Raw genomic sequence first — 24,679 nt, 5'->3', positions numbered from 1 at the left:
AGTTTGATTTGATCATATTGATGTTTGTGGCAGACAGGGCAGTGATTGAGGTCAGCAAATGGTCCAGTGAAAGTGATACATGTGTCAGGGCATATGTCATGAGTTATGGATTCAACTCCAGTGTACTTGGCAATCATGTGCTCAATCCAATAGAAACTGGGCATCTCATCAGCATCAGGGTATGTGCATGCTGTTGAAGCATGAATGCACTCATAAGTGGTCTGCAATGAGTGTTCAAGGGCATAGTAAGTTGAAATCCAATGGTGAATGATGGGATTAACGATATCTGGAGGTTCACAAGGAGGGTTCCACAAATTACTTCTAGTCTCTTCATTAAGTTTCACAACAGGGTCATCTAATGATGCAGACTGCAGTGCTAGAATAAACTCCATAGCTGTTTTGATCTTTGCAAGAACTGCTCATTGTGCAAGTTCCTCAATATCGATAGCTGGTCATTCTCTCTGAGTCTGATTGTCAGGTTGGGGATCAGGCAACTGCAGGATGTTATTCTCTCCCTGCACATCAAATTCTCCATCTCTGTGCCCATCAAAGTCATGATCTGTCCCACCAGCCTGTCCCTCAGAATTATCATGCCCCTGGCCCTGCACTTCAGTATTATCATGTCTCGTAGTAGGTGTGATGGTGTCATCTCAGCTGCGATGTCTTTCATGTGAAGATGATGGGATATCCTGGTGGTGCTCTTGTGCATGCTTTGGACTCCTTTGGGCTACCTCAGAGTCACAGAGTCTTTTTGATGGGCCACTTGAAGATTCACCAAGAACTTGGGCATGAGCTTGAATCTGTGCATATAAATTGAGTGAGAGATTCCCAGCACAAATAATGGCCCTTTCTTCCTCACTCTCAGCTGCTTGCAAGTGTTTGTACCATGCTGCACGTGAGACAGAATGGGGACAACCACCATTGTGTCTCTTGCAGACACATGTGTAGCCCACTGGCGGATCTACAGGCATAGGTACACTGATACAGTGATTTATAAGTCAGAAGACACTACGAGAATTAAACCTACAGTGTTATCAGCCACAGTCTGGCAGATACTAGTAGTAGAATAAGAGAGAGGGAGCCTCAAGCAGCTGAGGACTACTGAAATCACACTATAGTGCACCAAACAATGAGAACTTCAGTGACCCAGATAAGACAGAGTTTGACATATGAGAGGATCTACTCCGGATGACAAGGTAATATACATGTGCAAATGATGTGTGCATGCGACAAATGCAATCAGTTGTCAAGTGAAAACAACATGATACAAGTAATGTAACATTTTTGTGATGCAGTGCAGTGTTATTGTGATGCACAGACGATCATGCCAGTGAGATTACACAATATTATAGCATAAATTATATTCTAAACAATATTTCATGCTATCTCAACTGTTTTGGCCATGTCCAGTTTTCCCTGGGGATGAGTGTGCATCCAGCAGGCATTTGGTGGGCATTAGTCATGCAGGATCATTTCATTTTGGACATGCTTGCATTTCAGTATGGTATAGGAATATGGTAATGACAATGGTAACAACTGATAAGGAGAACATGTGTAAGGGTACTGGAATTGCAGAATCAAGAAGGGTAGTCTGGCCATAATGCAAATGTCAAAAATTAAAATCAGAGTTCAGGGATGAGAGTTCATCCAGGCTAGTCACTGAGGATGTCTTGCCACCATCATGTGATCCACTGTCATCATCTGACACAACATCATCTAACCTGTGTCTCTTGCCAGTTGGAGTGATTTCTACCCATGAAGTCACTATTGACTTTGTGATCATGTGAACACCTGGTTTTTTCTGCAATACTGGTTGTTTCACAGCAGGGTCTTCAGGCCAGCCTGGTTCTTGAAGATACTTGTTGTACAGTGGCTCAAAAAAGTGTCCAAATGTTTATGCATTTTCAAATAATTGGATAATAGCAAGCTAGCACCCAAGTGTGACATAAAGGCATAGGAATATGTCTGAAGGCCCTACATCATGGCTAGAATCTGAGATATATATCATGGGAATTGGACCATATATAGGCATGATATGGTAATTCTAGTTACATGACTCATTTGGACACTTTTTTGATTTTATATTCAAATCACAAAATCAGACCATTCACACATAATATCCTTACCTCCCTTGGCTTTAATCACTGCTACTAGCTTCCTAGCCATACTTTATCAATTTCTGACACCCCTCCTCAGTAATCTTTTCCCACTCTACTGCAACTCTCTTCCATAGTTTAAATAGCCCCTTTGGATGATCTTGATAGGCAGCAAGTAGTCTTTTGAGTAATTCCAAGAGATATTCAATGGGATTGAGGCCTGGAGAATGTGCTGGCCAAGATAGAACATTGATATCATGGTCTTCACACCATTTTGTGGCCAACTTTGAGGTATGCTTGGGGTCATTATCTTGTTGGAAGATGATATCTTTTTCATTAATTCATGACTTTTGCATACTTTTGAATAGACACTCCTCTAGAATGGAAATTTACTGCTCTCCATTCACCCCTCCTTGCACCTCACAAAGAATCCTCACACCATTCCACCCCATGCAACCCCTACCATCATACTTCATCCTTCAAACTTTACTGTACTCTTGGCTTCTCTTTTTCCTGATGGTTCCCCTGCCTGTTTCCACACAAATTCTTGGTCATCTGATCCCACTCTATTGATTTTTGTGTCATCTGACCAAATTACCTTCTTCCAGTCTTCCACAGTTCAATGTTGATACTTTAATGCAAAGGCCCCTATAAGCTACTGAGGAAAGAGGTATTTTTTTCTTTGTAACAGCCATAATATTAGCTGCCTTAAGGGTATTTCTGACTGTTTAAGTGGGGATAAGCATGAGGATGATAAAATTTATGAACTTGGAGGCTTGGACAACATTTAAAGCCTTGCCGGATAGAATCTAATGAACAATAACTCTTTTATTCTGTAGAGTATGCTTAGGAGGACATTCCATTTTATGATTTTCCTTCTCTATCATGTTCTGTTTTATGGCTGTAGTGATAGTAGACTTGTCAAGACCACAATTTGCTTAGTAGATAAACCAGAGGAGCAGAGAATAAGGATATTATCCTCTTAAGCAGAGGAGATGGGCTTCATGATGATTATGTGAAAGTTTATGATGTTGTGTGGGTTTATATATTCAAATATTCTTAAAACAAGACCAAATTATTATTATGGCACCACTTCCATTAAGGATATTATGTGTGAATGGTCTGATTTTGTGATTTGAATATGAAGTCAAAAAAGTGTCTGAATGAGTCATGTAATTAGAATTACCATATCATGCCTATATATGGTCTGATTCCCATGATATATATCTCAGATTCTAGCCATGATGTAGGGCCTTCAGAAATATCCCTATGCCTTTATGTCACACACTTGGGTGCTGGCTTGCTATTATCCAATTATTTGAAAATGCATAAACATTCAGACACTTTTTTAAGCCACTGTAAATGCTGATAACAGAATTGTGTGAGTGTTATAATCAAGCTAAGTCTGTGACAAGCAAACAAAGCAAGTGAGTAACGTAGAACTTGGATTGGGGCTCATTCTCTTCACACAGCTAGAGATGTTGGCAGCAATGAGCTCCCATGAAAGTACTTGCTAACACTGACTTTTGTAAATATCAGCATCTAGAGATTTGTTAGCAGGGCACTGAGCCTCATGACTGCTCAAGTGCTTTTGAGTTGTGAAAGACTTTGCACAACCCAAACAGGTAAGGTCATCCATACCATAAGATGATCTCAAAGGACAGAAGGACTTAAGGGACTTGAAGGAAGAGGAGTAGAATATTTATATCTCACTGTGTAGATCTAGCTACACAGTATGATAACACAGGACCTAGAGAGATGAAGCTCTATGTATTATGATCAAGCTAAGTCTGCGGTGTGCAAACGAAGCGAGTGAGTAATATAGAACTTGGATTGGGGCTCACACCAAGCCTGCTGCAACCAGTGAGTGTTTGTAGGTACAAGTTCACAGCAATCAACCTAGCTGTGAGGGCTATGATTGATTATCAACAATTACGATGGCAAGTCATCAATTGTTCTCTTCACAAGGCTAAAGATGTTGGCAGCAACGAGCTCCAATGAAAGTACTTGCTAAAGAGGAGAGCTTGCTTAGGGCTCAAAGGGTAGGCAGTATGAACCAAGTAGATTCAAGTTAGAGAATACAAGTGCTACCCTTAAGGTATATATACCATTGGAAGGGATCAGGGCAGGTCTGCCATATTAGTGGCAAGGGTAAAGGGTGAAAGAGTCACAATGAGTCAAGATCCCAAAGTAAGTAGAAAGTACTGGTTGAGTGGTAAGGGTAAAGGGGATGTGAGTCATGGTGAGTCATGACAAGTCAGAATACCATAGTAAGTAAGAAGTACCAGTTAAGTGGTAAGGGCATAGGGTTGGTGAGTCATTGGATGAACCAAGGATAAGGTACAACCGACAGAACAGTCAGTGGAATGATCAAGAGAAAGAGATAGAACAGTCAAGAAGGAAAAGAGGGGTGATCACCCAAAGAGGAAAGAGTCCAGCAAGGGTGTAAGCAAGGAAAATGAATAGGGGCTAAACAAGTGGATGTTACTGTAACACTATGCAAGTAATTAGCATACCAGAATACAGAAAGAAATGATGATGTGGCACACCTGCAGACCATGATAACAGCAAAGATCCATACAGGTAATTAAGATTCCAGAATATACAAAAGAAAGTATAGTTAATGCACCTGCCAGCTACTGATCCTGATCCTTGAGAATCCATGATCATGCAAAGGGTTTGCAAGCTGCCTCACTGGGTGCCCATTGAAGATGCTGTTTAGGATCATATGATACCCTGTTAAGTGTCAACACATGCCCACATTATGCATAAAGATTCAACTTACCTTGATTTATGGTGACCAGTGTGGATAACACAACTTGGCTAGATAGTTGTTAGAATACCTAGCCAATATATGTCTACTAATCCTGCCTAGCTGCTACACTTGCAAGCAAGAATGTTTGACCCGAGGGATCTGCTGTCTAGTCAAGTTCAATAATCAGTACTATGCAAAGGGTCAAAAGTCCGAAGGTCAGGAATCAAGTCCAAAGGTATGGGGCACAGTCCAATGCATGGGAAATCAGGTCCACATGTGCAGAGATTCAGAGATGGCAGGAGAGTAAGGGAAAGGGAGGGAATGCATCAGGACTAGCTTGGAGATGCTAGGGAACGTCAGATGAATGAGTGACACTTGTGTTGGGTCAAGGAGAGTGGATAAACAGGTATATTGGCAAGGGTAACTCTAAGGACAGGTATGGGGTGACCAGTATCAGGGATTTCTCCCTCCTACTAAGTAGTGATTGTAATTCTGGTCACCCAACCCTATATAACTAGCTATGTGAAAGTCCAGAGTCCATAGGCGAAAGCAGTAGCAAAAACACGGGTCTGATAATATGTAGGTAAAAGGCCATGAGGTACTGCAGCCAGTGGGAATCCATGTAATAATGCTGTCTACTCAATCAGTAATGAGAAATAACTGACTACACACCAGTGGGGTTAAGCAGGACTGGACTGGACATGGTAGGGCAAGTGTGTGGGATCTCTGAGCAGGTCCAATGCATTGGAGGTGTGGAGATGGTGGGAAAGCATCGGAGATGGGTAGGAGATGTGCAGACTGGATGGGGATTGCAGAATGGGGTCCTAGCAGGCCAGCCTGAACATGATTGTCACACTGGTAACAGGCAGACACTGCTGCAGCGCATATAGTTAGTATAGTACTAAGTCAACGGTGATAGTACTGTGTTGTGTTTGTTGATCAATCACCATCAATCATGTGTTATGAGCACATGTTATGAGAATCACATGCAGAAATTAGTATGAAGTCACGCCGATACATGGGAAACACAATACTTATCTCTTAATCTCACACCCCCACTAACATCCTCATGGCGCCCAAAAAGCATTCTAGATCAATCTCAGTTTCCTCTCAATCTTCTATCTCTTCCAATAGCAACAGAAGCTCACTTAGTTCTTCTGAAGATTCTCATACTCCTCCCTCAAAAAAGCAAGTCAAGAAATGTGTGTGCACTGACAAGGAGGCTTCCAAACAAAAGTAAGTTTGAACCAATCTATCCAAACCAAGCATGTATTACTTACTATCAATAGGAAAGCCAAGAAATCTAAGACAAGCAAGGAAGATCCCCACAAGGAGTACCTGGCCACTGCACATGGAATCACACACTGTATCGACTTATTTTGCAAGGTCGACAAACTCATCAAGATTGGCTGTCTGCTTCAGCAAGAGGAAGCTGCAGAGAAAGGAGAACTCAAGGAGTCTGAGGCTGAGAAGGAGACCCACAAGAAGAGACTATCTGCAATGTAAGTCAAATCTGATTGAAATCTTGTCCTTGATCTAATATTTTCTTTAGGTCACTCAAGACTCGTGATCAATACACACAAAACTATCAGCACTTGCTCCACTTAGCTCTGAGCAGAAGAAGCTTGCCAGTGGTGGGATTCGCCTGACCACAAATGGCTTTCCCACATTCCTTTGGTCTGGGAACCCCCCTGGATGTGACTATGACGATGACACTATGACAGAAGGCCTCCTCCAGGGCTATCTCATTGAATGTGTAAGTTTTTTCTTCAATATCTTCATTATTATCATGCTAATATGTGTCAAGGTAATGCGACATATATTTACAGGACCATCTACAGCTCTAGGTCAAGACTCATGGGCTACATGAACTTGCAATGCTGTACTACATGACATGACAACTGTCAAAGCAGAGCATATTGCTTATGCTTGTGTACAAGTAAGTCTTAGTGTTCTGGCAAATGCTGGCTCACACCATTTAATTTGCAGGCACATTTTGGAATCAGTGCACAGAACAAATGGTCAGACATTGATGGAAACTTCAAATATCCAGAGTTTTACCATAACATTATTGATTTCATTCATGACTGTGGAGATACAGACTGGGTAGGGGAACTCAAGAAGTGGTGGAACATGTATGTATTTCTCTAAATAAATTTAACAGCACTTATGATCATGTTTCTCATAGGGTGCTCTTCAAGAACAAGGCCAGTCGAGAAGGCAGACCAGATGCTTGGTCAGCTGGAGATGAGTATAGAAGAGATTCCTCAGGTTCTGTCAACAATCTGGCCAAAATGCAAGCACAGGTCATGGTACACACCAAGTCCTCTGCAGCTCCTGCAGCCCCTGATCCACCACCACCCTGTCCTATTACTCCTCCACCAAGCTCTCCAGCCCCAACTCGTGCAGGCTCTCTACCTCCTACTCCTCTTCCACCTGCCCCTCAGGATGCTTGTTCTACACTTCCTTCAAGCATTACATCTGGTTCATGCAAGTCACCTGCATTAAGCGAATTAACTGATGACAAAGGCGCACCCGATGACATCACCAATCGAAAGGCAAAATGGCTGGGTGGGAAAACTCATTCAAAGGGGAAGGGTAAGCAAAGGTGCATTGAGGATTCAGATGATGAGGAAGTTCAGCAACCAGCAAAACATGCAAGGAAACAAACACACAGGAGGTAGACTGACAGTGAGTTTTTTAACATGGTATGTCCCCATCATCCTCAAATTGCCAAAGCACTCATATCTTGGATTGCAGGACTTGTTTTCACTCAGTTTCGGCCCTTGTGCTTTTATCATGGATTCCTTCCTCCAGACTCACTGCCATTGTCATTATTTCATTGCATCTGCATTCATTTCCTCTGCCTGATGCATGCCTTTTCTGGACCTCACACTACATTGACTCACATTTTCATACATTACAGTGTATTACATGATTTTGTTCCATCATATAGATTCAAAATACATCACACATCAGCAAAACCCTAAGTTAAGGTCCCCCCATTTACAGCGCTACATAGTACCATACAGCACTGTAAAAGGGGGGACCTTAACTTAGGGTTTTGCTGATGCATTGCATGGATATATCTAAGTGATTGACAATATCTGAATTAACTACTAGACGAACAATGTCGGAAGCTGAACTATGACGTAGACGCATATGTTGATCGAACTTAGCGTTCCCTAGGATGACAAGACATACTGGGTCCGAAACCGGATATATCCGACACTGGTACTGATACCGCAAACATGAGCTTACATAGTCAAGTCTGGGCCGAGCAACCTTTGTGATGATTCCAATATTCGATTCCCGCGGTTAGCGTCGGCATCAGCTCCAACAGAAAGCAGAAACCTCGCTCGATGATGATTGTAGTGCGGTGGCTACCCTTGGAACCCCTAGTCCAACGGCCAGCCTAATACTCAAGGCGACATCCTCGAGGTATTATTTGGACAGTGATGTCATGTTGTTGTCTGGTATTAACGTTCAACTTTAGTACTCAACGTTCACTCAAGGGAAACATTCGAAAGTTGTGTGCAGCATCACTTCCTTTGCTGCGCAAATTTAAGCTGTTGATTCTTTTCATAATCGTAACACACGCATGAGATAAACCTTATACTGTCCTCTCTCAAGCTCTGGCCCCCACGCAGTCTCAAGGCTGAATTACTAGTTTCTTATCGCTGACAAGATTATTCTTCCGTCTCTGCAGACCGGAAGAGACGCCTTTCAAGCCGCCTGGGACGACTTCAACAGCGTTTGGCTGACATAAAACTATGCGAGTATCGAGGATACGTGCATAGACGAGCGACAAACTTTGATTGTCCCATCGGAGAGTCATTGCATTAACACGGGCTAAAACTCTTGCCCCGCTCACGGTTGGGAGGAGTATATAAAGTCACCATACACGTGGTAGAGTACCTCGTCCTCGATTTTGTTAACCACCTGAGGCCGTGTCGCCGTTATAAACGTTCCTCCAGCAGTAATGATGTCATGAGCCGTATATTGCGTCAGGAGAAGGGATGGTGCCGAAGGCCAATGTAATAGGTGATAGTGTGATCTTGGCGATTGTTTCTTTCAATACAGCAGTCGAGAGCTTACATCGAGTACGTGGGCAGCACCAGGTGAGGAAAGGAGTTCAGTGTTGTGCAAGGAAGCTGTGGTGATGATGGGGGAAAATCCAGAGAGCCTAGCAAGCTGGATCGCTACGTACTTTGCGAGAATTCAACCAAGGAACAAAGTTGAACTTTCACGCACGTTACCGCCCGACGGACGATGTACCAGCAATGATGACGATAGGCTGCCTGTCACGCTTTTCATTCCCCCTTCCACCTGTGACGCAGTGTGACCCAGGCTGTTGTGCACACAAGGCAACGGCTTGGACAACAGGTATGATGCCAACCTGCACAGAGGCCACTTGGTCGAAAGAGACATTCTGCGAAATCTAAAGAGGAATCAGTGTGTGGGATCTCGATTTTGTTGGAGCTTACAGGACCTTTGCAGCCAAGCCAGTAACTATGGTGCAGTATTGTTGGAAGGTGGAAAACTTGTTACTCATGCACGCTTTAAATAATCTGTTGCAGAAACGCTAATGCAGTCCTACTTACTATCTTTGATGTCACCTACACCCTGTTCCCTTAGTTGAAATCGGCAATGCCATCACCAACGGCTTCCACATTACCAGCAGCCTCTCCACCGATGATCGCCGAGTAGGACTTGAAGAAGATGAATCACTCTTCCTGGATTATCCAATATAAAGGGTTCAGACCATTCGAAACGATTTTGACGAGAAGTTCGTCAGGGCCAGGTGCGTTGATCTCCCTAGGACCAATCACAAAATCTTCTCCGATACCAGGAAGCTACAGAGCGCATTAAGTTGACATGATGGTGAAATCTTACGATTTTGGGAGATATAACGAACAAGATGTAGGGTTTATACAAGGAGAGAGTTCCTGCAAGAAAGTGAGTAGATATCAGCATAATGTAAATTGCTAACAAGTTGGTGGGGTCCCCGTATCAGTAAGCAGCATTAAAGCCATGATATCATCGATATCGCCATGGTGAAAGATACATTGTAGAAAGAAACCTTGCAGGCAAGGGCATTTCGCTCCGTGTCTGGATCTATCGTGTGAATGTGAATCCATTATATGCGCTTGGAATCGAAAGCTATCGTCGATCATTAATTGTCCTGAGTAAGAAAACCAGCCAGCATTCGTGTCCCGTGTTTTTTTGTCGTTGGAATCCCCAACGACAACGAGCACGGGATATGGATCATGCTTTTGTGGAGGAACTCCTCCATCAAGCGCAGCACTTGTCGGCGCTGATCATCAGGAGGAGCTACATCATGCATAGCACAGTTTCTTCAGCAGTGTCGTGGTCTAGTATCACCAGAGGATCAAAAGGATTTGACTCACCCATTAGACAGCGCGTCGTAGAATCAAACTTTGATACGTGAACGAACGTATATGTGTATTGGTATACGCTGCATCCATGTGCCATGAAATCATGCAAAGAATGATCAAAATCAAAACTGGAGTATCGCAGCTCCCTGCCAAAACAGGATTCCTCTTGTTTCATGATTCCTGTGGAGCAGATTCACATCACGCGCCTGCCAAGGATCCGAAATGGACAGCCGCCAATGCTAGGATTAGCTTGTAAGCACTCAAATATTGTTTGATACATTGTAGATGGAGGGAAAAATAAAGGGTTACATGACAATGTTTATATGTATGTATGGATTTGGCATGATGTGATGATCATGATGTTGGCATTGTGAAAATGAATTATATGAAGCCTTGTTATGCAACGTGCTCGACCAAATTCCCAGCTCGTGTAACGCGCTTTCAGCTTTTCTATCTCTGTCCACGACCTGCACAAGTGTTTGCTCGTTAAAGGTCTTTGCGGTTTCATTACGTGCTATCAAGCCAGGTTGCAAGACGTCGTTACAGCTGTCTTCTAGCCTTGGTAAACAACTGTGCCGACTTGACTGCCTTCTGGCTAATCATATAACACGAAGATGGGCTCTGCAAACGCACAGCGCAAGGGCGTTTGGGAGCCCTTGCCTCTCATCGTCTATGGCTATGCCGTCCATCCACTATCGCCCTCCAAACGCGACACCAGGCTATCAAGTCGTCGCCCCATGTCGACTATTACAGAGGGCTCCACAGACGAGAGTGGTGTGCACAGGGATGTGGTCTCCCTCGAAGTTGGCGATGAGGTCTATGCTTTCGAAAAGTATACCCCAAGAGGAAACCAAGCGGATGGCATATGGTACAGAGGGTGCGTTATACTGGCAACAGAGTTCTCGTGTCGTCTGGAGTACTTATTACTCTTACAATATTCAGCTACGTAGTCTGCACTGCCCGCCTTCCACCGGTCACCTGGTCTACTTCCTCTGACCCAACTTCGTCTTCATCCGCCAAACCAGTCAAAACCGAGGAACCGCAACAGGTTTTCATTGGCATATTTCCTGCGTCCCATATCTTTGTCCGTGATGAGCTCTCAGATGCCGAAGGACGCCTGCCAGACCTCGTCACATCCCTTACAACCAGCTCCTCGAACCACAACGGGTCAGTAACTAGTGCAGACTACCTTGCACAATGGAAGCGTGAGCGTGCAAACTCAGGCCCAGAACCCCCTCGCGAGCACAGAGAAAGAGATCGGGAAGTCAGAGAACTGACATATGACGACGAACGCAAATCATTCAAACTTGGGCCCCCACCAGACCAGGCCAAGTCCACTCGCGCTGCGCTTGTCGTATATCCCGCGAGCATACACTCCGTGCCAGATTCCGAGAACGCGAAGCCCCTCCCTCCACGTCCATCTCTAAAGTCAGGTGATGATACAGCCTCTGGCGCGGTGCAGCCCATCATCGACGAGATCGCTAGTGCCCTTCGAGAATGGCATAGCATGATGTTCCAGTACCTCGCAAGGCGGGATTACAAGCTCTTTCATACGGTTCGCGAGCATATTGAAGCGCTCCACCTTGGACGAAGACAGCTACTTGCGCAAACATTGAGTGCAGAGGAGACGGTTAGTCTGAGGAGGGATTGCGTTGCGCGCTTGGTGAGCGGTAATGTGGTGCAGGATCTCGATATAATCGTTCGCCATCCGACATGGGGTGCGCTAGTGACAGTGGATGTAGAGGGCGAGATCGATCCTCGCAGCTGGGTCAGCGCTGTGCGGATGTATGCCATGCAAACTTCTCTCGCATATATCAATGTGCCTATAGACAACTCATCCAAGCTTACCATCGGACCTTCCGAATTCTCCACGATACCCATACCCACTCCTGCACATTCTGCATTCCCCGATATATCCCGAAACAAAACCATCTCTCGGCAGGTCGGTTCCCTGGGTCCATACCAGCCTGAGAAGCCGACTGCAGCTAAATTCTACCACATTTTCCTCGACCTCCGCGCTTTTGTTGCAACTCCCTGTGCACCAGGCGAGACGGCCGAGCTTTTCTTTTCGGTCTACAAGCACTCCGAATTCCCGCGGTTCGTTACCGAAGACTGCTGCATCGTACTTAATCACAACGGAGTGCTGTCACGCGACCCCAACGCCCGCATTCGCACACTCTTTACTGATATCGCACAGTCGGATGCGCAGGACCCGCTATTCCTGGTCTGTCGTATCGTGCGGAACGGCGCACTTAAGATGAATAACACGATGGGATCAGGTGCCCCGGGTGAGGGCGGGCGCAGGCCATCTGAAGCATCGCTGTCTGATATCCCGTTGACACCCTCCCGTACGACTCTAATGTCGGAACTCCCGATGAACTTCCGTAGGCCGTTTGGTTGCGCAGTGCTCGAGTTATCACAGCTCACGAAGATGATGGTCGACGGTACGGATGTGAGCCCGATGAAGGAGCACTGCATGCCGATCTTCGTGCCTACCAACGAAGCACTTTTCTCGATGTTACATCAGGACATCATCGCAAATAACGTGAAGGAGTTCGAGAAGTCGCCAAGGTGAGCGTGACGTCCAATTTTCCGTTCCGTGTCCTGACGTTGCGACCAGGGCTGAGATGCTTGCTGTTTCTGTGAAAATATTCCATGGTGACTCATCTACTGTTATCAGAGAGAATATGTCTCTTCTGCAAGACATTCCGTTGACCCTCCGACTTGGATTCCCGGATGTGGTGTTTCCTGGAGACGTGCGCAACGAGCTCTACATCAAGTTGTGGACAGGAGATTTCCCATCCTCCCCCAGCGGTTCCGCCCGACTCAGCATGGTCAATTTCACGCGTCCTGGTCCAGTGTCCCAAAACGCTCAAGTGTCGATCGAAGTCAGAGATCAAGAAGGTCGCACCATTGAGAATGCCATCTCTCTGGGTAGTGGCGAGCCCAGCGTGACTCAGTTCCATTCAATGGTCTTCATGCGCAACAATCAGCCCACATTCGGCGAGCTCATCAAACTCCAGCTTCCACTTCGCGGTATTCCCAACTGGCATTTATTCTTTACATTCCGGAACCGCTCTGGACGAGGGCTCAATGCGGATAAGCCGTTCGCGTTTGCATTCCAGCCACTCTTTCCCGGTCAAGGGGCGTTTTTGGAGGATGGCAGTCATACTTTAGTACTGTACCGCGCAGATAAGCTGCCTGCAAGTCACGACGGACATGTACCTCGCGTCGTCACCGTGGGTACTCCCTGGACAGCGCCCTGAGCAAGTTTCTGTATCGCCAGATCTGCTGAAGCTGGCTTCGCCCATGAGGGACACCGTCATCATACGGTCATCTCTCTGTTCCACTAAGTTTACACAGAACCCTGTGCTTATGAGTTTGCTTAACTGGGAGCAAATAAATGACAAGGAGCTGCTGCAGACTGTCCTCAGCAAGTTTACCTTTGTGGGCGAAGGAGAAATCGTCAAATTTCTTAGGGACATCTTCGATTCGCTCTTCGGTATCATGGAGTCGCAGAACAACCAGGCCGGTGAGATGGACCACCTCGTCTTCAGTGCCCTGGTAACTGTCCTCGGTATCGTGCAAGATCGTCGATTCAGCAATTTCCAGCCCGTCTTGGATGTCTACATTGAGCAGCATTTCAACTGCGCTGCAGCTTCTTCGCACATGATCCGCTCGATGGACCGTCTGCTCCGGAATCCGACTGATAATGATGCAGCCTCGCCTTTACGCGCAGCGCTAAAGGTTTGGCATTATATCTTCAAGTTTATCACGCGCGCACGAGAACTTCAGAAGAGCACTGAGCTGGGTATGGGTGACGGAGCAACCGCCGAGCACTTGGAGACGATGTTCAAGAAAGAAATTCGTTGTCATCTCATTGAAGTTAACAAGATGATGGCAACTACGTCACCAGCGTCTATCATTGGCACACAGACCATTGCATTGCAGCATTTTACGTCCATCCTTCCAGAACTTGCCAAGATCATCCCCACCATCGAGCTTGTGACGGTCACTACGAACTTTGTCAATGCCAGCTCGACTGGCAAGGGCAAAATTATCATATGGCGATTGATCATGTACTTGCAGATCGTCAAGGGTTTCTTGTTCGATAACCCCAACTCACGGTCATTGCTCGTTCAAGCTGTCGTTATGTGGATCAAGCCTCACTTCGGCCGATATGATGAATTCACGCAGACCGCCACGGCGGATTCCGATGGCGTGCGTGATGGAGCGAGAGTGAGCTGGTTGGAGTCTATCCGGCTTTGTGTGACAATTCTTGCGGTGATGCTGGACAAATTGCAGCTGCAGTTGGTATCGTCATCGGTTATGGCGGATCGCAATTTGTTCAGGCAGGAGCAGGAGAACATCGAGTATATACTTATGCTCATGCCGAGGTGTGTATTCTCTATATTGGCACAATTATGATGTATTCATTTTTGCAGGCTTCTTGACTCTTATCGCGAGTTCCAGAATCCGGCTAATCACCGTGCCGTGGAACGGACGCGGACGCGTACTCCAACCACAACGACTGCCGCAGTACCTGTCACATTCCCGGAATCTTATCCATTTTCTCTGATGGCTTTATTGCCTAATGCCCCCCGGAATGCTACCAGCACATCGCTGACGCACGAAGACAACTTGGTCTTCAACCCTGGCTTGGGTGAGACAGCCATAGTCCTCCTTTCCCTTCTGCTCTCGGCTCCGACGAAGCACATCTACAACTTTTTGGAGTCTAGCTATGACATTGAAGGGAAAGAAAACTTTGCCATTCTGCTGACGCAGTTTTTCAAGGTTGCGACATCTATACTAGAGAATGATGCCTTCCCGAGCAACTGGCTGAATGTGAACATCCTAACACACAAGGTGTTGATCAAGATGATGGATCCTGTTGCCACGCTTCTCAAGCGGATTTTCATACCCCCACCGTCGGCATCGCATCAGTTTAAGGCGGAGCTGTGGAAGGACGCTTTCTTCATGTTGCTGAAGCTTTTATCATCCGAGCAGCTTGTAATCGAAGATTTTAGTCCACAGGCACGTATGATCTTATTCTGTATTATATGTTCTTACGTTGGGATTCAGAAACGGCGTGCTGTATGGCGTTTGGGCGGCGATATTCGAGGTGAAGGTGCGGACATACTGCTGCGACTATGGGAAGCCCTTGCCTGGCCGGAACCTACAGAATCCAGCTCGGTCTCTCAAGGGGTGCGTGTTTCCTCATACCAGATTTTATCTGGACGTTCAATTACTTGACAATACCCAGGGCTACCAAGCAGTGCTGAGCTCATTGATCGGGTACATCGTGAACCTCTGTCTCAGTCACCACGACCAACTACGAAACAATGCAGTCGGGATCCTGTTCGGCATGATCATTTCAGAATATCATCAATACGGCCACTTTGACCAGATCGAGACCGAACTGGTCAGGAAGCTAGATTCCCTCTTCATGTCCCAGTCCAAGGGCGATGATATCTCTCGCGTATTCTTCATTGCACAACTGCGGCACCTATTCGAGTCGTCCGAGGTCGACGATCAACTGAGGGAGCGCGTCTCTGCTTTCCTTGACTCGGTGGATGCCTTCCTCAAGCTCCTGCTTAACGTTCGCAGCCTACCTGAGGGCGAAGAGTTTGCTGATGACCGTGTGATTGCCACGGTGAGTATCCTCATATCCATTGAACATCCAAACGAGATTCTTAAATTCTTTCCCCTTTCAGCTGCGCCTGATGAACTTCATCCGCGACATTGGCAGGGAAGAGATGTACATCAAATACGTGCACCAGTTGGTCAATGTGAGTTATTGTATTGCTAAGGATTGATCGGTACTAACACGTTCGAAGGCCCACCTACAATCACAAAATTATGTGGAAGCTGCGTTGACTCTAAAGCTCCATTCTGATTTACATAATTGGGATCTCTACTCGTTCGTTGGACCTATGGAGGACCTCGGGCTGCCTCAACAATCTCACTTCCATCGGAAGGAGACCCTGTGCTTATTGATTTTGGATTACTTGGGTGAGTCTACCGTACAGCTCCTATGCTCTCCATTGTATCCTTAGTGCTGTGTAGGCAAAGGCAAGGCATATGAGAGCGCAATTGAAATCTGTAAAGAGCTGGCAAATCAGCACGCCGAGGTCACATTCAACTAGTATGTACCTGCGGCGCTTCGCTATCTATTGACCAATTCCAATAATCTTCATAGTGCGCGGCTGGCAGAATTATTGCGTCATCAAGCTGCATTGTTCGAGCATATCATCACAGATCAACGTTACTACTCCGACTATTTCCGAGTGGTATTCTATGGAGACTTCCCTGACGCCTTGAGGAATAAACAATTCATTGTATGTCAGTCGCAAATTGTTTTTGATATATTTACTGAAAATTCTGCGTGCAGTACCGTGGATATGAATGGGAGAAATTTGGCACATTCTGCGAACGGCTGCTTAACAAACACCCGGGTGCTCAGTTGCTGAAGAGTGATCCTACAGCGGATCAGCGATTTGGAAACGATCAGTACATCCAATGTACTGCTGTGACTCCCGAGCCAGACCGATCCCTTCCTATTTTCACCAGTCCCGATGTCCCACTAGCCATTCGCAATTACTACGAACACAGGTCAGTTCCTTCGTAACAACGAGCTGTGCGCAACTAATTATTTCGGACAGTGCCATCAATGTCTTCAGCTCTACTAAGCAAATAACGAAATTTGACCGCGATGGCAATGAGGAGATCTGGTTGGAGAAGACGTCCTTCACTACCGAACAAGTCTTTCCCACAGTTCTAAGGAGATCGGACATTACAGAATGGGAAGTAGCCGAAATATCACCTGTCGAAAATGCTCTCCATGAGGTCGAGCAAAGGAGTAGGGAACTGGCATCATTCCATCTGCGATATGCGGCTCTTGCCAAAACTGCTCAGGTGTTTTCAACGAACGCTCTTTCTATGAGCCTCAATGGAGCCGTCGATCCGCCTGTGGATGGTCTACCGGTTTATCGTGAAATATTCTTTGATCCTACGTACTCTACCAAGCACCCTGATAGAGTGGAAATGATCGACCGTCTCAGAGTCGCGATAGATGAACAGGTATGTTTTTGTTTTTATGACGATTGTTAGAAAGTTGTTCGATTTGTTTACCGGCGATATAGGTGCGGGTGACGGATAGCTGCCTGAAATTACACGGTCAAATCTGTCCACAAGAGATGTTACGGTTCCATCAAACCTTGGAAGAGCTCTTCAGGAAAAACTTTGCCGAAGAAATCCGGCGTATATCCGCAGAAAACGGTTTCCAACATTTCCCACAATCAGCCGCCTCAATACGGATTCATGACCAAAGCTCGTCGTGTGACGATCGTTCTCGTCAACGATCGCTGTCAGACTCATCAGGGCGACCGTCCTTTGGATTCCCTCTTTCAGTTAGCGGCTCATCCATGAGCCCTCAACCAATTTCACCTCTATCATCGCGTCCCCCACTCTCTCATCATTATGAAGGCGCCAAGCGCACCCCGTTGCAGATGCACGCCGCACACGTTGCCCGTCACGGTATAAACGGAGTGTTGACTGGCTGGCGAGATGCTCCAAGTGATACTACCACAGGCTCTCCACGGGATTCATTGATCACGGTCGGAAACACAGGCCCAGCACACTCTGGCGCCTCCGTGGCGATATCGACTATAGGCAGTGTGAATTCTATCAAAGGGCGCTTATCATCGCGATTCGGTAGCTTTACGCGCAGTCGTCGAGGTTGATACTGGTTTAGTTGTTGTATCCTCTAGTTTCCTACTTTCATTCCTGGATTATCTACATGTCAAACTTGTTTGATTCCTGCTATTCTTCGTTTTCGCTGACACTTATTTTTCGTAGTTCGCTGTTCCTATTGAATACATTTACATTGATACCCCAATGGATTACATGCCAATACAGTACATAGGGACAACTAGGAGAGGTATAACGCTAATTACAATGGGCCATACAAATATCAAAACGCGGCTCTCCGGATACGAAAAGACTGATGACACAATAGCTGGCAAGATAAAAATAAAGATAGGATAGAGCACATAAGCGATGACGCAAAGGTAACGTATAGCACAGATGAGTAAAATGAATGTTCATGCAACCTGACTAGCCAAGGAAGGATTCATGCTGTGCTCTCGTAGCGTCTGAAATTCAAACGAGTCGTACGTATGCATGGCATATTGGGGGATGGAGTACATGTCGAGGGGTTCGTGGGAGGGAATGAAATCAAAGGCAGGACGCTGATGGTCGGCAGGTACACCTGAAGGGATGGTGACATTGTCCCGACTTTGCAAGTCCCAAGTCGGATTGTGGTGGTAAGCGCTAAGCGGTGACATAGGCGATGGGGTATTTGCAAGTGCCATCGAAGGGTCTATAGGATAGTGCGAAGGATCCATGCTCGGGACGAAGTAAGGTTCGTGACCTGGATAATACCGGGGAATTACGTCTGGGTCCACGTACACCGACCGAAGATGGTCTTCCGGCATATGGTAGAACAAGGAATCCTCAATGGGTGACTCTAGCTGAGGCGATTGGGACACACACGACGCTTGAGAAATTTGTGAGAGATGAGACTGGGATCCCTGCGGCCCCTCCAGATGAACGCTATCGCCAACTGATGGACAAAATTCCAGTTTTGGCTGCATATTGGTCCGCTGTGCGGACGTCTGATAGGAAGCTGACTGACTGCTTTCCTTTGTTGGGATAGGCCCAAAGTTGCTCAGGGACTGTAGGTCCCTTAGTGAGTCGCCCAAAGCGGAATAGTAATGGAAGGACACCACTTACGTATTTAGATATGATCTTATCCAATGCTTGGGGAAGCAACTTCCAATCAAAGACTTTCAGATCTTTCTCGATCTTGCGCGGTTTCGGATCTGGAAAATCCATAATGCGCTGGAATAGACCTTCAAAGCCTGGACGCGACTTCGAGACGGTGGTAGGTCGCAGGCCTTCGAGGTTCCGTCTAATACGATTCTTCTCCTCAACAACGAACTCTGCGGCGACGAGCTTCTGGAGCAAATGGATGATGTCAACAGACGTAACGCAGCATGAGTCAGTCTCATCGCGGTAAATGCACGAGATGACGATATCTTTCGCATCATAGTCGCCTGGTGAGATGCGCTCCGCTGAAACGAGGAGTTTGTTCCCATCTCGAACGCGTGAGAAGCGAACAAGGCGCCTGCCAGCTTGCATCTCCAAATCATCCCAGTTATAGCAGAAGCTGTCAAGGACGACCATAATGTCAAGGCTTGCAGTGGCACCGTCTTCGGAGGTATCGATTGCCTGCCTCATGCGCCGAAGACCCTGCGTTTGTGGCTGAGGGCGCGTAGATGATTTCTGCGCCTGTGACTGGCCGGGTTCTGAATCTGAACACGACGCTGGGGTTGAAGGACGGCTGTATGGCTTAGACCGTCTCCTTGGTCTATCTGACGACTCAGAACGTGAAGCAACAACGGTAGGTGTAGTCCGTGTGAGGGCCGGACTATTTGACGAGAGATTAGGTGCATGCTTTCGCATCATAGTGGTCGTATTTTTTTCACCCTCTATTGGAGTCTCTGGTCAGAATACTGTCTCGGGATACTATGGCATTCATACCTGGTTCCTGGTATGTAAATTCACCGAATGTGACAGAGTCTAGTAATGTCTTGTCATCGGCTAAGGCTTGAATTGTCAAGGGCAGGTTTGATGATGTAGAATTATGCCGGGAGAACATAGGAACGGTTGCCTCGAGCTGCCAATGACCATAGCCGGCTGGCCCAAGCTCACGAACCTTAGTACCCACTGCCCGTCGACCGACAACGAGACGAATGTAGGACCCGGCAGCGAGATCAGTAGTGCAATTGAAATTCACTACGACGGGAACGTTCTGTTCTCCTTCGGCGGGGGTATAACCCAGGACGTGCAAAATACCAATGGAAGAGGAAGGAACGCGTGGGTATGAATCGAGTGGCGCTATAAAGCTCTGACATGCGACTGTCGGACTGCTGAGGGCATGCGCTTCGCCACTGGAAGGTCCTTGTGTATCCTTAGACTGAATACTGTATGCCGGCATAGATTGTGTGGTCATTGCTACTCGGATATTAGGTGACTTAAATAAACTGTAACGTTGATGAGATAACCTCACCTCAATGATGCCGGTAGAAAGTTCTAGTAGTGGTAAGCGAAGTATGCTAAGTCTTTAAATGCTTTACAAGTAAAGGAGAGCAGCTGACGGAGTAGTCAGAAAGAAAGGACGAGGAGGATGTGAATATGGGCGAGTGGCTGACTTGAGAACGTTATATCGAAACAGTCAAAGTTGCGATGGCAAACAAGGACAAAAAGTATATTTGAGGGCAGACGTGATCGATGCGGGGACAGAAAGAGTTATGAATTATGGTAAAAAGAGGCGAGATATATAGGAGGCGAAGGTTTATCCACTCCAATCTGATTCGGAAAATAAACTTAATACTATATTTAAACTCCAAGCTATGATAAACCAGGAATAAAGGAGATGCAGGAAGTTGGCCGGCTTGCCATCTGTCCTATGGTACCTACAATGGACAGTCTGCGATTTTTCTGAAAGTTGACTCGTTGTAGAGCAATGGATAATGGTTTGGTAGCCTCGTGCCCATTCCTGCCTTTTTCGTCCCAACAAGAGCATGCTTCGATCAACTTTTGCCAGATTTATTCCAAATAGAATTTGTGCTTTCGGCCTCTTTGGGTCTCGTCAACGCCGATCCCAAGATCTGTGACAGCCACTTGGCACTTCAACAGTCAATTTATTTGTTTTGGTCCTTTGAACCAGCGAATGCAAGCTTAACCAAAACGCGCTCGAACAGCATGATTGCCAATGCCATCATCAGAATTTACCTCAAATGATTGTGGCAAACCTTTAATAGCATAACCTGTCCTCGCGGAGTTGTTTATAGCTATCCGGGACCGACTATCTTTCCCAAGCACCGGTGAAAGCCTTGAAAGTCTAAGAACAATAGAGTCAGACTGCCACTGGAAATGTGAAAAATCAAATAGAAAGTGGGGTCCAACAGGACAATAGCCTAGCGACGGGCCCATGACTGACAGGGGGGATGCACGAAAACTACGGAGATGATCGACAATCAACCTGGTGCCTAGCGTGCTTACTAACTTAATTTGTTTACATGGGATCGAAGTTTGTAGTGGTTTGTCAGAGTGGCGTTTTATTCGTGTACAATGTAATACTGTGTCATATGTTTTTGCAAACATCCTCTTTGCTTGCTTGACTTGAGCCAGATCTACCGCAATTAGCATGCAGATAGCGTAGGGAACCGACGGGACGGTGGCCAACCGGGCGGGCCATGGCACATGTCACCCCACTTGCAGCCTAGTCCATATGAAAGGCACAAAAGTGAGGGTAAAGTAAGGGCGCACTATCTACATAGCTGCAATGTGACGACTTATCATTTTTACATGCTCCATCAGACTCCATCCCGGAGTGTGATAGTGCCGAGCCTATAGGTGAACTCAAAATCATTCAATGTTAGTATCAAATGCTATCAGATTGGCATGGCTGTCAGCGCTCCGAATAAAAAAAACCCCAGGTTAAAATTCGTCATGGAGACGACATGAGCATACTCTTTCGAAGGCGGCTCGAAACCGAGCAGTACAATGAATTGGAGAACACATCACTTGAAAAAAAAAACATTTGTCTTGGAGATGGGCCACGAGCACACTCTGTGAAATAATTCGTCATGGAGATGCCACGAGCATACTCTTTTGGAGGCAACTCGGACCGAACCAAGCATAGTACGTACGCTATTCCAAGAACGTCATTCGATCAAAAGAACACGTTGTGTCCGGAATGAATTCAGGGTCAACCCCAAGCCCGTTAACCGCAGAATTTACGTATATCAAGAATCAGTCCACAAAATGCAGTAAATAGATTGGTCACCGGTGTCCAGTCTCCCAAGCTCCAACCACCTAGATAATGATCAATCAGTTGTACATACATGTAACATGACGTGATTCCCAATGTCCAACGAGATGATCCGTGGTTTGACTCCTCGCGGGAGTAGCGTCTGGATTAATGATAACACCGGGATCAGGTTCATCTGTTTTGTTCACATCAAGATCAATAGGTTGCTGAGTAGGAATCCATAGACGCCCAGCGGGAGGAACATGGCCCTCAACCGAGAGCACCCGTTCGCAACTAGTACATCGGTCGACAAAAAGTCCCTGATAAGACACCAAAAGATACTTGATAAACAATCAGCACATGAAAAGTAACAAAGTTTTAATATCTTACGACGAGCGTCTGAAGAGGAACTTGCGGATGAGACTGGACCATTTTTGCGATATGCTGAGATAGTACTTGAAACGCGAGATAGTCGGACTGCATGTGGGGCAACTTCTATTCAAAAGTGGCAAGTACATTGTAGCCACAATCAGAAGACCGGGTGAAAAAAAAAGTTGACTTATCCGTACCATCTCTCTGGGACCAAAGGCGGTTACACTCTCTACAAGGAGTGGATCTTCCGAGTGGGTGAACACGAGGGAGACGTAAGCCGTAAGTACATCTTCGATTGTGAACCGTAAGATTACGGGACTAGTCAACTTTGGTGGCGGCCCATTCATTGATCGGTAAAGTTGTGGCGACCGTGTCCTGGACCATATGTAAAGTCTACATTTCGGCTGGAAAGATTCACTGGTCCCTGGGCCGGGGGGTGACTTTATGTCACCTCTATTGAATTCTCGAATATATTCTACCAGTCCCTCGGCGCGCAAGCATGGAGACTCATCCTCAATGGGTGGGAATAATGATGAAGTTCGCGGTGGCGGAGGTATGTAAGGCTGAGGTGAGCCGACCGGAGACAGTGGTCGTCTGAAGATCCGGAAAGATGAAAAAATCAGAATATATATAACGTACAGGCCGTTACATGTAGGGATTTGTGCTTACTTCCGTTTGCGACTGTCTCTCTGGAACAAGCCAAGATCGCTCTTATCGGCCTCTTCGCTCTCGCGGGCAACCTTGAGCGCTTCTTGTAGTTTTTCAGATCGTAGAGCATCGGCTATGGTTTTTAGGGTGCGAAAGTCCTGTGTTGGAGTAGTGTGGAATGGAGCTGCAAAGTCGTGGTCGGCTGGGTCGAATGGAGGAGTAAATTCATTTTCATGAGATAGGGAGGATCCAGACGGATGCCTCAATAGTAACGAAGGTATATGTCGGATGGACTGAAGACGAATGTGGAAGTCTCTAAGGGTTTGAATACGATCATAGGTGCCAGGTCCAAGGTTCGAAACAGTTTGAGTGACTTTTGCTTCAGCAGGCGTTGTATCCACCTCCATCTCTGGGTCTCCTGACATAGCTGAATAGAGAGTGAAACGTTCAGATCTCTGAGCTAACTTGACAGTACTGCGTGACTTATGTAAATGAGAGTTTTACATAAAAGAGAACACTAGTGGTTGTGGCTGTGTCAGTGTGGACACCACAAAGTTCAAACCTCCGTATCGCTCTGGTCTAGCCGTCATATTGCATACATCAGAATGATCCTGGTGATCAGTTTCATTCAAGACGCCACCCCGATGCCTGCTAGCCCACACCAACCAGCCTTCGATCGGCCGATGAGAAAACAAGCGAAGCACGAGTCTTGACGTCGCGCAAAGAACCGGTGACAGTCCTCAAGGCTGTCCAACAGCTTTCCAATGGCACTTTCTTCTGAACCCTCTAACTTCACTTTCCACTTCTCATCGTAAAGTCTATCCATCTGGTCTATCTGCACCAGAATGTTAGATGCCATGACGATCAACGACAGCGTTTCAGATCTTGTACACTAACACCCACCTCAGCGTCTGCCCATGCAATAAGCCCTAATTTGTCCAAGACCTCCTTCTCATGGTTTCTTTGATAATTTCCTTCCCCTAGCCATACACCAATATCCGCAAATTCATCGCTCTCGCTGGTTTGTCCCGCAACAAAACTTCCGCAGTAGTGAGATTCTGCAGTCTGCTGCGCTGCTCGAACGAGCTTTTCGAGGTAGTCAGTGACGGCTTGTGGGGCAACGTCTGTGTGGCTGGGAGCAATTGATGATGATTGTAACAAGAAAATAGGGGGATCGTAGTGGATGGGTTCTAATTGCGCTCTGCTGCGAAGAAAAAGAACTTGTAGTGTCCTCACGGTAGCTTGTTGCGATCGTATGTTAAGTTGTTCCATGATAGTGCCCGCATCTTTCTCAAGGATGTGTGAATCGAGCTTGACAGTGGTCATAACTTGAGCGTCAATGATCGAGTTGAATGTGGAGTCACTGCGGCCAAGACAGTCGAAATCATATAAAGTCTACACATGACTACAGATCCGTTAGACAACTCTGGTAGTCCTGCAACATGACAAGAAGGGATGCGGTAGCTCGCGAGGTATCACCGGGAGCACTGAGGACTGGGTCGACGAACGCCTTGTTACTCAGTGCAAGGGA

At 46.4% G+C, this 24,679-nt stretch overlaps 5 protein-coding genes across 5 annotated transcripts; 2 read left to right on the top strand and 3 right to left on the bottom strand.

Moving 5' to 3' along the window:
* Positions 1-5,920: 5,920 nt before the first annotated feature.
* BJ212DRAFT_1483080 (uncharacterized protein) lies at positions 5,921-7,535 on the top strand (the record flags this gene model as incomplete). The annotated part of the gene is made up of 7 exons (XM_041340551.1): positions 5,921-6,087; positions 6,141-6,353; positions 6,460-6,607; positions 6,659-6,698; positions 6,762-6,790; positions 6,841-6,986; positions 7,040-7,535. 7 exons carry the CDS (start codon positions 5,921-5,923, stop codon positions 7,533-7,535), a joined length of 1,239 nt encoding a protein of 412 aa, XP_041190592.1.
* A 3,087-nt stretch (positions 7,536-10,622) lies between these two features.
* On the top strand, positions 10,623-18,243 carry BJ212DRAFT_1369786 (uncharacterized protein). Its single transcript, XM_041336236.1, has 15 exons — positions 10,623-10,812; positions 10,865-11,127; positions 11,193-12,821; positions 12,871-13,415; positions 13,459-14,647; positions 14,696-15,284; positions 15,333-15,455; positions 15,514-15,903; positions 15,965-16,039; positions 16,088-16,262; positions 16,317-16,395; positions 16,450-16,588; positions 16,642-16,862; positions 16,913-17,330; positions 17,393-18,243. The coding sequence occupies exons 2-15, from the start codon at positions 10,865-10,867 to the stop codon at positions 17,990-17,992; spliced, it is 6,435 nt and encodes a 2,144-aa protein (XP_041190591.1). The 5' UTR covers positions 10,623-10,812; the 3' UTR covers positions 17,993-18,243.
* On the bottom strand, positions 18,244-20,610 carry BJ212DRAFT_1369783 (uncharacterized protein). The gene is made up of 4 exons (XM_041336235.1): positions 20,383-20,610; positions 19,854-20,327; positions 19,044-19,801; positions 18,244-18,985 (listed from the first exon to the last, which is right to left on the bottom strand). The coding sequence occupies exons 2-4, from the start codon at positions 20,323-20,325 to the stop codon at positions 18,353-18,355; spliced, it is 1,863 nt and encodes a 620-aa protein (XP_041190590.1). The 5' UTR covers positions 20,326-20,327; positions 20,383-20,610; the 3' UTR covers positions 18,244-18,352.
* Positions 20,611-22,208: 1,598 nt separating this feature from the next.
* Positions 22,209-23,555, bottom strand: BJ212DRAFT_1276340 (uncharacterized protein; the record flags this gene model as incomplete). The annotated part of the gene is made up of 4 exons (XM_041331275.1): positions 22,209-22,469; positions 22,519-22,623; positions 22,698-23,094; positions 23,170-23,555. The coding sequence occupies 4 exons, from the start codon at positions 23,553-23,555 to the stop codon at positions 22,209-22,211; spliced, it is 1,149 nt and encodes a 382-aa protein (XP_041190589.1).
* Positions 23,556-23,665: 110 nt separating this feature from the next.
* BJ212DRAFT_1369776 (uncharacterized protein) lies at positions 23,666-24,602 on the bottom strand. Its single transcript, XM_041336234.1, has 2 exons — positions 24,052-24,602; positions 23,666-23,983 (listed from the first exon to the last, which is right to left on the bottom strand). Exons 1-2 carry the CDS (start codon positions 24,472-24,474, stop codon positions 23,777-23,779), a joined length of 630 nt encoding a protein of 209 aa, XP_041190588.1. The 5' UTR covers positions 24,475-24,602; the 3' UTR covers positions 23,666-23,776.
* Positions 24,603-24,679: the final 77 nt, after the last annotated feature.

This window comes from Suillus subaureus (genome assembly GCF_016647635.1).
Source record: "Suillus subaureus strain MN1 chromosome Unknown BJ212scaffold_26, whole genome shotgun sequence".
In the NCBI taxonomy this organism is placed as follows: domain Eukaryota; kingdom Fungi; phylum Basidiomycota; class Agaricomycetes; order Boletales; family Suillaceae; genus Suillus; species Suillus subaureus.
This window is presented reverse-complemented; position numbering and strand designations above follow the sequence as displayed.

What these genes read in the sequence shown, in the direction of transcription:
- BJ212DRAFT_1369786 (XM_041336236.1), top strand. Translation starts at nt 10,865, where the DNA reads ATGGGCTCTGCAAACGCACAGCGCAAGGGCGTTTGGGAGCCCTTGCCT. An exon ending in GAGTTCGAGAAGTCGCCAAG is followed by an intron (nt 12,822 to 12,870) that starts GTGAGCGTGACG and finishes CGTTGCGACCAG; the next exon opens with GGCTGAGATGCTTGCTGTTT. An exon ending in CCAGCTCGGTCTCTCAAGGG is followed by an intron (nt 15,456 to 15,513) that starts GTGCGTGTTTCC and finishes GACAATACCCAG; the next exon opens with GGCTACCAAGCAGTGCTGAG.
- BJ212DRAFT_1369783 (XM_041336235.1), bottom strand. Translation starts at nt 20,325, where the DNA reads ATGACCACACAATCTATGCCGGCATACAGTATTCAGTCTAAGGATACA. An exon ending in ATTTACATACCAGGAACCAG is followed by an intron (nt 19,802 to 19,853) that starts GTATGAATGCCA and finishes AGACTCCAATAG; the next exon opens with AGGGTGAAAAAAATACGACC. An exon ending in ATAAGATCATATCTAAATAC is followed by an intron (nt 18,986 to 19,043) that starts GTAAGTGGTGTC and finishes AGGGACCTACAG; the next exon opens with TCCCTGAGCAACTTTGGGCC.
- BJ212DRAFT_1369776 (XM_041336234.1), bottom strand. Translation starts at nt 24,474, where the DNA reads ATGACCACTGTCAAGCTCGATTCACACATCCTTGAGAAAGATGCGGGC. An exon ending in TTGCATGGGCAGACGCTGAG is followed by an intron (nt 23,984 to 24,051) that starts GTGGGTGTTAGT and finishes ATTCTGGTGCAG; the next exon opens with ATAGACCAGATGGATAGACT.